Raw genomic sequence first — 12652 nt, forward strand, 5'->3', positions numbered from 1 at the left:
CACCTAAAGGAGTCAAGGACTCCTCTCTTACAGTGGGATTTGGGTACCTAACTCATTTAAAATAATCATCTGGGATAAACCTTGAAATAGAAATTCTCAGCCTAAGACACTTTCCCAAAAGAATAACAATTTTTAAAACATTCTTTTACCTTGTATTCAACTTATAAGGACACTGTATCAGGGATACTCAAGATTCTGATGGGCCTTATTGACTCTAAAAGAGTTCTTAGGTCTGTCAAATTATATGGCCCTTAATAAGGATCTAACAATGTATTTACACGATAATCCACTGAAATCTAATAAGTAAACAATAAGCATTGGCTAAATGTTTGCTTTATGGTAGCCCTTAAGTCAATTATTTCAACTTTAAAAAATAATACCACTGTTTAAAAAATAAATCATTTTCAATTCTAGGTTTTATAGCCTTAGGAATTAGAGGGTCTTCTGATGCTGTTGGCACTTAAATAACCAGCATCATGGAATGAAAGTGCTGACTTTACTCCACAAAAGCAAGGAATTCAGAGCTGCAGGACAACATTCTGGGCTGACATTTCACACTTAATTCCTTCTGCTGTGTCTATCCATTGCAGCGTCAATATGCTACATAACATCACAGACACTGAAGCCTCTGCAAAATGGGATGAATTAAGGATTGAATTATCTTGCCTTTGTGGGTTTGTCAGCCATTAATGTCACTTTAAAAATGATTGTTGTATGTGGTTTATTGGAGAGAGAAGTGTAGTTTAATTTTTGTTTTTTAAAACTTGGAAAAAATACTTAAAAATTACAAGTGATCAACCATTGTATTTTGGGCAACACCACAAGACAGCATCTGTTTAAATACAAGTTTATAAGATCAAATTAAATGTATGTCATGAATTGGATTGCATCCTGTATGCTGTTCAGCCCAGATCTTTTTGTCTGTTCTTCTTAATGTTTAATAAACTTTTAAATTTTTCTGCTCTCAGCTGTATATTTGCTTTAGTGTGTCAGAGAGTAGAATGGTCTTTTTTCAGCCCATACACTTGAAGGTCTATTAGTAGTTATCATTGGTCCTGAAGAAACGACCCAAAATATAGCACATCTCTGAGGGCCCCTCTTCAGTTAGTCTCAGCTCCATACCTCAAGTAAATCACATGAAAATACCCCTGTCCATAAAACACTTGCCGCTGCAATTACGTAATACCAGACTACCTTTGCTCATGAAGCTACTTTCCAAAATACCCAATTTTTACAGGGGACTGAAAGTTACTTAAATAAACCACCTGGCTGCTCTAATGAAGTAGATACACATCCTAAGTTCTTTGTGTTCCTCAGTACGGATCCTAACACTCGCTCCCTACTACCCCCGGGAAAAACAAACAGGCCTGGTATACTGCAATCTGTTTATAACCCCTATACTTTCCACTATCCCAGTAGTAGTACAATCAACAAATAAAAAAATGTCCCTCTTGCCATGACAGACTGAGAAAAAGCTAAGGGAGCCTTACTAATCTGCTTACTATATGTTCCATTCTATGCATCTGAAGAAGTGGGCTGTAGCCCATGAAACTTATGCTCAGATAAATTTGTTAGTCTCTAAGGTGCCACAAGTACTCCTGTTCTTTTTAAGGGAGCCTAGTTTTCTTCTTTATCTTAGTATCGCTTCTTGGCTCTCTGTGAGCTAAGATCAAGCGGCTTATGAGACGCCTAATGGTCTCGGACACTATGCGATGGTCTAGAGACATTTAGACAGAGCACATCACCGTCCACCGCCAATACCGAGTGGGAGCCGGTGTGACTCTGTGAACCCACGAGGGGGAGGAAACTTCTGGACCTCCCCTGCTGGACTTTATCCCCTGAGCCCTGAACCCACCCAACCGAACTCCACCATGTGAAGGTCATCCTATCCCCATTACCCAGCCCACTTATCTTTACCCATGACTGTCTGTAACCTGTATGTATGAGCAATGTACCCCCACTGCTTCCTGACTGTATCTTGATCTCACCCACCGTACACCCCGCATTGGGAACACGGCAGACTGTATATGCTATGTGCCGTTCAATACCAAACTACTAGCATCCCCCTATACTCTGCATGCTACCCCCGATGATCAATAACTGACTTTTCAAACTCTCTGTATCGTTTATTTTTAAACATTTTCTAATAAACTTTTAAATTTGTTCTTTCTCATCTACAATAGTGATCAAATTACCATGACTTGCAAGCCTAGGGGCCTAAGGAGACAGCTTTGCAGATGACCAGTAACTTATGGATTGAGCAATAGACAGAAGGTTTAGGGACAGGACTTAACGTGCTCATGTGCTACTCTTTTACAATAGAGGACCTGATATGCAAGCTACTGTTGATTGGCAACATGGCATGGTCACAGCAGCCCTGGTTCGCTTTAGATGGCAGTAGATACATGGGACGTGCTTCAGATCTCACACCGGTTTTCAGACTAGTTCAAATGCATTGCTTTCACCCTGCTCTACATTCTGCTCTCATGCTGGAGTAAATGCTGAGTACCTCCACTGATGCCATCAGCATCACACGGGGGTAGAATTATGGGTGAAGATACCACAAGGCCCTTCAAGTCTCTGCAAATGCACAGGGAGAAATGATTATCATTCAATATTTTGAAAAGATATTAGGGGTTTGGAGTTCCAAATTGGCCACTGTAAAAGGGCTTGATTTTCGGTGGGCAGCTGCTCGGAGTGGTCTGAAAATTGTGCTCCTAAATATTAAGGCATCGGTCACTTTTTTGGGAGGGGGAGGGCGGGGGGAGCCTTACCTCATAACCTTTGAGTCCACAGTCGCATGGTGGTGACGTGAGAACATTAACGCGTGACAAGCTACATCTACATTTCCTAGGAAAGACCAGCACTAGAGTGGGTGTGTAATTTTTCGACCAAACTTGCCAATTTGTTGCAACAAAAAATGTTTTTGGAAACAGGTCATGTGCAACAAACCTTTTGTCTAGAAAGGTTTCTGAGGTCCAGGATGGAATCGAGAAAGGTGGGGAAGGAGAGGGAGGAAAAGAGAGCAAATGGAATAGCTAATAGCCTGGTGATTAGAGCACTCACCTGGGACCTGCTTGACTCAGAGCAGCAAATTGACCCTGGTCACCTGCATTCCAAGTGAGTGGCCTAACCAGGAAGCTATTGGCTATAATGGTTCTTGCTCTTGCTTCTCCATGACAAAAGGTCTCAGTTTCAGCCCCATGCAGAGCAAGATCAATTTGTGAAAGCTTGAAAATTTCCAGCAAATCTGTTTCCAGCCAGCCGTACCTAGGGCATACATTGTACTGACTGCTCTCATGTCTTTTGAAATTCACTTAGGTCAATGAGAAAGAATTTGGGTTTTGTCCCTTCCCCGGCAAGTTATAGCTAGGCTAGATTTGAAGAGGACAGACTAGGCCATGAAATTTTATTGAGACTGGCAAGCCAAAGACTAATAATTTAAAATTACTAAATAATTTCAAAAAGTGTGCTCATCGGGGCAGGGACTGTCAGCTATTATACGTTTGTACCGTGCCTAGCACTGTGCATTCTAGACCTGTATGAGCCCTCTGGGTCCTACCACACTACATGTTATAGGGAGACATAAATCACTATTGAATTGTGCTGAGCTATAAAGTGAGAAGCTTCTTCCAGCCAGCTAAAAAGATGATTTTTAACCAGGAATTTGGCGTTACATAATGGGAAAGCAGAGCCACTCAATTAGGGTGTGGAAACAGTCTTGCATTCTTATGACTCAGAAGTGGTGTATGACATAAACCTAAATTCCAGGTTGTCTGTTTTCATTTACATCATCTGCTGCTCTCTGCTAGACATACCATGGATGACAGCCACAGATAGAAACTGCTTCTATTTTGCTGAGTCAGCACTAAACATGCACAACCCCGAACGTCAGCCCTCCCTTTAGAACCATGGTACTGTTCTGATTTTGCCATCCTACCACAGGGGGCGAGCCAGGCGGCTCACGTGACCAGGATGGTGGAGCCATTCAGTTTTGGGTCATACGAGGATTAGGTCACCTTTCCCTACAACAGGGGTCCCCAAACTTTTCCTCTCTAACCCCGCCCTTACCAGTAATAGAATGTGTCCCTGCCCCCGCACCACAGGCCAGTAGTGGCGCCGTGGCCAAGAGCAGAACCATGGCTGAGAGCAGGGCCTGGGCCAGAGCCGGGAGCAGGGCTGGGACGGTGGAGCCCAAGTCTGGCTGGAGCCAGGCTGGGAGGTGCACTAGCCCTTGCCCCTCCTGGGGCGGGGGACGGTAATGCCCCCCCCACAGTTTGGGGCCCAGTGCCCTAGAACTGTGGTTTCAACAATTTTTTTAAAATTTGTGGCTCCCCCCTTTGCCCCCCCCATGTCAAATGGCAGCATGGACACACACACACCCCCTTTGGAAATCTTAGACATGGTCTGCAACCCGTCCCCGCCCCCGCGGGGGGCGGGGGTCTGCAAACCACAGGCTGTAAACTATTGCCCTAGAACAACTGCTAGGGAAATGCAGGGGTGTGCTATACCTGGGTCAGAGTCAGGCTCCTAAAGGCCCATTGAGCAGCACCTTATTCTGCAGCTACTCAGCCCAACAGCCTAGTCGCGATGAGGCTGGGTGGCAGAACCTGCTCCATGGTGTGGCAGGGGATTTGAGGATTATACTGCGCATGTTTTCCCAGGGGTTACGCATGGATGGAAGCTGTATAATCTTCGTTAACGGTTGGCCCAGCCGTTGCCTTTCTAACAGTCATTCAGCACCTAGCATCATAGCAGCTCAACATGCTTCATAAACACTGCATCCAGCAATTCCAACTCATGACCATATGAGGTGTCCCAATGAAGTCATTGAGATGCCTCATATGTGCACTATGCTTATGAATAAGGGTTGAGCCGGCCAATTTATTAAATTGCTGCACACCAAGGAGACAGGTATTATGTCCATTTTACAGATGGAAAAACTGAAGCACAAGAGTGGTCAAATGACATAGCCAAGGTTTCAGCCAATGCTTATTAAAGTCAATGGGAGCTTTTCCATTGAGGGTAATTGGACATGGGATCAGAGCACTACTGAATTAGTGGCAGGGCTGGCTCTGGACGCAGGTGTCCTGGCCTCCAGCTGTGATCCTTGGGGAAGAAATGGATTGGCAATGGGTGGAAGAGCCAGCATTGGATGCCTATCTCTCTCATTCAGTTTGATCACATACTAGAAAATAGCCTTTTCTGTCAATAACTGTTTTACCCGCAATGAACATTGAAAGACACTTAGTGAGAAAAGGTGGGCGAGGGAATATTGTTTATTGAACCAACTTATGTTGGTGAGAGATACACAGCTGGCTTTCAGTGATTTCATTCCTCCAATCAAAAGTCTTTGCCTTTCAAAGACTTGCTTGCTGTCTTAAAAAAACAGAATGTCCTTGACATCGATTTAGCTGTTCACGCTCTTGCTTGTTCAAATAATGTCCTTGATCAGCTACACTAGCTTAACTTACCGTGCCTCCAATATACCACTGTAGCTGTCGCTTTAGCGAATATATGGCAATTTAAATCGTGTCCTAATTTGTTTGAGCGTTGCCATTTAAGAGAGATGAAACTTTGCATCTAGTGTGCGCTGGATGAGGTTAATTGTTACAGCATGGGCCATTTGATTTGCAGACAGGGCCTCCCTTTCAGGTTCCAAGCTGAAATCCTGTTGAGACTGTAGTTTCAGTGGAGATTACTGATTCTTTGTGAAATTAGCCTTGGGGTCCCTGGATATCGTCTGGCTGTGCGTGACAGAACATCAATTGGCAGTCAAAATACTGTCTTTACAGAAGCACTATGGCAAAGGTAAATGCTTCTTACTGGCTTAAGGCCAAGAGAGGTTGCCACCATGCCTAAAACCATTAGCCCTTCGCTTTTGATGTGCAACTAATTTTTTTTTTTCAGTATTTCCCCAATTTTAATGTGTTTCCAGAAAATTTAGAACACCAATTTGTGAGGATAAACTCCATTGGAGAGATAAAATACAGAACGCAGGTAGCCACGGAGCTGAGGCACCTTCTTGATTCTTGACAGGATTTGTGAGTCCACTGTCTTCTGGTCTGCCTTGCGTTGGTCTGTTATCTCATATTTTTCTTTCTCAGTGTCAAAGATCTCGCCTTCTTGATGTTTGGGCTTACGCAGCCTCTTCTTCTTGACGTAGGCATCGGTGAGATGTTTTGGAAGTTTCACCTCAGAGATATCAACCTTGCTAGATGTGGCAATAACGAATTTCTGGTGAGTCCTGCGCAGAGGGACACGATTGATAGCCAAGGGTCCCGTTACAAGCAACAGGCCACTAGCAAGCTGCTTCAGGAAGACCACACGCTTGCCTCTGTGGCGACCAGTGAGAATGATCAGAACAGTTCCTGGACATAGCTACATGTCTGCAACTGGGCTGTTCTTTTCTCGCCCATAACTGTTACCGGTCCCCTGCTGCCTGCAAGCTAGAGAAAGTCATCTGATTGCAGCCTGCCTCCTTCCTGATTAACCCAGCTCTGCGGTATGGTTGGTGCCTTACAACAGCATATATTTTTGCAGGTTTCTTCTAATGGGCATTAAGATGGCTCGTTCCTGCATGCAAAAAAAAAAAAAAAAAAAAAAAAAAAAAAAAATCCCTGCGCCATCATATTAACAACAGAAGCTGCTACTTCATTTCCAGCTAAATGGAGGGATGATCAAGGCCGAGAAAAGCTGTAATTCTTGAGCCGCTGCAGCTGCAGATAAAATCCAAAAGGGGCTGCTTTAAAATGAAAGTGGAAAGGGATTTAAAAAGTCCTTTGGAAGCACAGACTTTTAAAATGGTGCCAGAGTGCTAGATCGTGCCTTGGACAGTGGACTACATGCCAGCACAGGGAAGAAATATCTTATGATTTACTTAGACTGTAGCTTTAGACGTGCATGGGTAAATGGATACCATCAACAAAGGAGGTGGGCAGAGTGTGGAGCAGGAGGGGGGCTGAACCTGAACGCCACTGTTAACACCCATAATATGCCTGTCTGTTAGACAGCCACAGACTGTTGAATGGTCTGATGTTATTTTCCCATGAGGTTGGAATTAAGATTTCACATTAGAGAGAGATAGAGTGTTGTGTTACGGTACGTGCTGGATACGGCTGGGACTTGTTGACAGAGGGTAGTGTCTGAATGCACATTGTAAAAGTGCTGTAGTGGCAGGGCATCGTTCAGGTGCCTACTTACCGTAATTGCCCATTTTTCTGCTCGTGTGGATTGCTGTGGATGGATGGCCCCCTGAAGCACATGGGAATACACCTACACACATCTGTATGTTGTATGTCATTCCCCTACCCTCTGTCTGTCTTTAGACTGTGATCTTGTTGGACCAGGAGTGTGAGTTCACACTTTGGAGATTTTGGGCTCTAGCAGAAACAGACATATTATAACAAGTAGTGCTGTTCTGGGCTGTAGTTACTCTGCCTTTGCAGCATGTCCTGTGCAGGGTCTGTCTTGGCGAGACCCAGCTGTGCAATGACGGGCCCCATCCGGGGGAATGCAGCCAACGTGGAAGAAGGAAGAGGCGGAGGAACCCATCAGCGTTTCACCTTCACCTCCCAGTCTCTCCTGGCCCAGAAGTCTCTCCCCAAATTGCATTGGCTATTTTCACTGCCACATCGCATGTATGACTTATGTATACTTTCCTATCAACCCCTCTTGTACTGGTAAAATATTACATTGCACTGTATAATCGAATTTGCAAACTCCTGAGGAGTTAGTAGTTTTGCCATTAGCTCAGTATCCTGTATGTAACCCACATTCTGTATAGCTCTTTGTCCCCCTCTAGTGGCTACACCATGGCTAAAGTTTTATTTATTCTTCAGATCAAGAGGTTCTGGATTCTCTTCTGGTTCCTGCAGACCACTCAGCCCTTGGGGAATCATTCAAAGAATCAGCCACCAACCCACCTTTCCTGCCCCATATTAAATAGGGTAGTGTTCTATGCACACAGAATACAATAAAACATTTTGTAGCACTGTCTTCTAAGAAGACTACTCTGCACTGAGATTTGCCTGCAAGCAATACTTGTCTTGGGTACACAGCAGTCACAAGTTTGCTCAGCAGCCACTGGTCCCTCGAAAGCTGTTCAATGTGTAATTGTGAGTCTTAGATACTGGAATATCCCATGACATGCTGTAGTTTCCTCTTAGTTATTCTCTCCCATTACTGGAAGGCAAAGGAACTACTGAAAGGGCCTATAGCAACAATTGGCTGTGCTGTCTGAGCAGCACACAAGAGACACTGAATCCCAGAAGGAACTCATGTGAAATTCATGCTAATTGGCCATCACATGGTTCTGCGATAATGGTATTATCACAGTGGTCATTTGATGGCTAGATGTAGTGGCAGTTCCAGTCCAGGCTAAACTTCATGTAAGTTATGTTGCAAGTACAGCAGCTTGGTGCACAAAGAGAAACAGCAAAAAGTGCATGTCAGCCCATAAGTGAAGTCAAAGTGACAGGCCTACAACATGATCAGCTGCTGTGGAGCTGCTCTTACGCCCAAACAGGCTGAGCGACTGGCCTGGGCTGGGTGACTTAAGTGAATCTTCAATGAAATGTGCCAACATAGCTGCTTTCAGTACCATTGTCTGATCGTATCTATGTTTCAGTCACTGTTGTCCTTGCACTAATGCAAACCCCAAGTTCAGGCACAATTTATACAAGTGTACGCTGGTCTTCACCAGTGTCGTTTACCTTCATGTCAAACAGGGCAAGCTGCACTGGCTCCGATCACACTGCCATAGTGTAAATCATGGCTACACCATTGCAGCTGAAGTCCTACATTTCTCCCTACTGCAGTGCCAGAGGGAATGGTCTGCAAAGTGGGTGAGCCAATGCGAAGTAGGCACCTAAATACCTTTCAGTATCTGGTCAGTAATCTCTCCGTGACTCTGTCTTCCATCTGTAAAATGAGAATATTAGCACTGCCCTACCTCACAGGGGTGCTGGGAGGATGGCTACATTAAAGACTGTGAGATGCAGAGATATTACACGGAGGGTCTCTACAATAGCGGCATCAGACGTGCAGGCGTTGGGAGAGGTGTAATTTACACCCTTTGCACCAGCCCACAGTAGTAATTTGGAAAAGCCCTGTACGCCTCTGCCCTTTGCTTTTGTATCTACTAGCCGGAAACTTATTTTCTATATAAACACCACCCATCCACCTTAGGCAGCAGCTCCAAGTAGAACTGGTTACCGATGCCAACCCGTAATGCAGCAAGCAGGAACGTAATTTTCAATTATGTTTGCCAGCTGCCTTCCTGGAAATCAGCAGCAGGCGCCAGGCCTGTCAACACACCTCAGGCTTCCTGTTGATACTGGCTTCTAGCAAACCTTTTCTGGTTTAATTTTTAAGTTGGTCAGTAGTTCTTGACACTCACTTTCTTCTTCTGTAAACCCAGATCTTTCAAATTAGCATGTTACTTACTAAATATGCAAAGCAGCAGCAGTCCCAAAATACTTGTGAGTTTTATTAACTTCTGCCACCGCCTATTTTATCTATCTATTTCAGGGCAGGGAGGAAAGAAGGAAAGGTGGATTTTGTTTTAATGGATTCATTTTTGCCACAGGTGTTGAAACACCTCTGTGGCAAAGCCCTTTTGGGTTGAGTTTTAATTAGAAAAGTGGCAGCTTTTCAATTATATTTTATTGCTTTCACTTGCATGTGGAGGCTGCCAATTGAGTGAGAACTCATAGGAGAGTTGAGCCAACGTTTGTAAGGGGTTTGGTTTGTAAAGGAAAATAGCCACAAACTAGTTTATGATCCTCCAAGGCATTTAGACAGTGAACAATAAAAGTCCCCTGGTTTTAAGCAGAAGGCCAAATTCTGCTCCAAATGTTGCTAGTGTCAGTCTGGACTAACTCCATTAGCATTGATGGAAAGATTCCAGATTTACATCTGTATAACTGACAGCAGAATTTGGCCCAGCATGTGAAGACAAACTTTTTACAATCTAGGGAACCAAAACTGTGATCGTGTAAGGAACAGACAAGCCCCTTCAGAGTGTATTAAAGATGATGTGTGATTTCATGCATAAACCTCCCAACAGCTAGCACTACAGGCTGCTGTTCGGAGTGCACAGGCATTAGCACAGCAAGCTGGACCCTCTTCAGATTTTTAAAGCTACACAGGTGCTTGTCCAGGTCAGGCATTGTCGGGGAGCCTGCAGGGTAGTAGCACTGGTGGTTCAGTAAGGGGCAGTCTTTGCTCAGAGTCAGTATTGAACGGTGCTGGTCTGTTCTCTGGTTTTCCCTCTGCTCTGGTACACCGGGGCTGGGTTATTCCTCAGTAGGGTGACCAGATGTCCCGATTTTATAGGGACAGTCTTGATTTTTGGGTCTTTTTCTTATATAGGCTCCTATTATCCCCCACCCTCTGTCCCAATTTTTCACATTTGCTGTCTGGTCACCCTGTTCCAGAGCTGTGGAGGGGACTGAAAGGGAGCTGAACTTGCTTCAAGCTGTTTTACCTGCCTCCACAGAACTATCTGGGGACTGTGCCACTGAATGTGGGTGGGTGCGTGCTCTCACACCCCAGCAAAGTCCCCTCCATCAGGGCTGGCTTTATGCATGGCGGGGCCCGATTTGAATACCCGGCGGCGGTCCAGGGCTTTGGAGGCACTTCGGCGGCGGGAGGTCCACTCCGGGTCTTCTGCGGCACCGAAGGACCCCCCCTCCCGGCCACCGAAATGCCGCTGAAGACCCAGAGCGCGCATGTGCGCGCGCTCTCACTCACTCTCACACACACACACACACAAAATGCCGCTGGGTGAGTAAAACAAATTAAAAAGATGCTTAAGGTGCGGGGCCCTCGTAGGTGCGGGGCCCAATTCCGGGCAATCGGCTTAAAACCAGCCCTGGCCTCCATGCAAAACTCTGGGGCAGCATTGTGGTTTTGACTGAGGGGGCCGAGTTTCACCACTTCCAGCTGTGCTAGGCCCCCAGTATGGATGTCCACGGTGGCCCATACTCACCAATACTCCAGGGGGCGCTGTATAATAGTGGCCTAAACATTACCACAATCAACCCAACAGCACCAGAACCACACCCCTAAAACTACAAATTAAAAAGATCTGATTGACCAGAATTGTTCACAGGAAGAAAGGGGAATAAGGATGGAAGAGACACTGGCAAAGAGAAAGGCTGACCGTGTGGGTAAGGCATTGGACTGTGGCTCTGCCTCAGACTCTGTATGAGAGTTTGGACCAGTCACTCATCTCTCTAGTCTTCAGTTCCATATCAGTATAATAGGAAAATAACTCTTCCTTTCCCTGTCTTAACAGCTGTAAGCTCTCTGGGGAAGGGTTTGCCTCTTACTATATGTATGTACAGAGCCTAGCACTCTGGGCCTTCTTGGCACTCCTGTAATTTAAACAATGATTTATAGACAGTCCATTCTTACAAGCTTTGGCACTCTCTGTGTAGCCACAGCTAGCAATCCATCAGGCTTTTTTTTATGTGCAAAAAAGACAGAGACAGGACACCTATGTGTCTGAATAATATCTAAATCCATAACCCTCCCTAATCAGTCATGTTATTTACACAGTGACAACACTGATAACAGACAAGAAAGGATCCAAACACCTTCCCCTGGGGAAATATAGGGAAAGCAGATTATGAATCAGACAATGAGATGTTGTTGTAGATCATGAAGGGGCTGAATGGGTGCAGACTGGCAATATCTAGGTTAACCTAAATCCAGAGAAATACAAATTATATTTCGGTTGATTGGTTTGAACCCACAGAAGATATCAGGTAATGCTGCAAGCAACAACCTTACCTATGACTTTGCTCATTCTTTGCGGAATTAATAGGATTTAAAAACTGAAACACACCTTCAATGATACCAAAGGAGAAGAAAGCACAACTCCTCCTACTCACAACTTCTGCCTAGCAATAGTGATATTTTGGACTCCACTAGCATCTTCAATCTCAAAGAGATTGCGCCGCCCACCAAATCTTTTCAACTACTCCTTTATGCCAGTCCTCTGAAGCTGATGCAAGTCAGTCACACAAGCAGGCCACAAAAGAGTGGTGAATGGAGACACAGAGAAAGACAGGGCTCCCTACTGCTTAGAGCACAATGCTGACCCTGTGGCTGATACACGAGCACTTTAACCAGATGGCTCTCAGGATGATCAACTTGCTTCATAGTGGAATGTGGGTGGAGCATTGCTAGCACAGGCCCCAGTCTCCCCAACATAACCCACTAGTGCAGTGTTTCTCAAACTGGGGTCGCCGCTTGTGCAGGGAAAGTCCCTGGTGGGCCGGGCCAGTTTGTGTACCTGCCCCGTCCAGAGGTCCGACCAATCGTGGCTCCCACTGGCTGTGGTTTGCCACCGCAGGCCAATGGGGGCTGCTGGAAGCGGCAGCCAGTAAGTTCCTTGGCCCGTGACGTTTCCAGCAGCCCCCATTGGCCTGGAGCAGCGAACCGCGCCACTGGGAGCCGCGATCGGCCGGACCTGTGGACAGGGCAAGTAAACAAACCGTCCTGGCCTGCCAGGGGATTTCCCCACACAAGTGGCAACCCCAGTTTGAGAAACACTGCACTAGTAAGTGTATGGTGCAGTCCCCTCTGCGCTTGATCCACAGAGGTTTTGAGTCAGTTACAAGTCCAGCTAAGAAGCTGTAGC

The 12652-nt window shown here is 45.6% G+C and overlaps 1 protein-coding gene across 1 annotated transcript; it reads right to left on the minus strand.

Moving 5' to 3' along the window:
* Window positions 1–5896: 5896 nt before the first annotated feature.
* On the minus strand, window positions 5897–8605 carry LOC127032184 (60S ribosomal protein L6-like). The gene is made up of 3 exons (XM_050919188.1): window positions 8486–8605; window positions 7204–7254; window positions 5897–6381 (listed from the first exon to the last, which is right to left on the minus strand). The coding sequence occupies exons 1-3, from the start codon at window positions 8603–8605 to the stop codon at window positions 5944–5946; spliced, it is 609 nt and encodes a 202-aa protein (XP_050775145.1). The 3' UTR covers window positions 5897–5943.
* Window positions 8606–12652: the final 4047 nt, after the last annotated feature.

This window comes from Gopherus flavomarginatus, chromosome 12, assembly GCF_025201925.1.
Source record: "Gopherus flavomarginatus isolate rGopFla2 chromosome 12, rGopFla2.mat.asm, whole genome shotgun sequence".
Lineage (NCBI taxonomy): Eukaryota > Metazoa > Chordata > Testudines > Testudinidae > Gopherus > Gopherus flavomarginatus.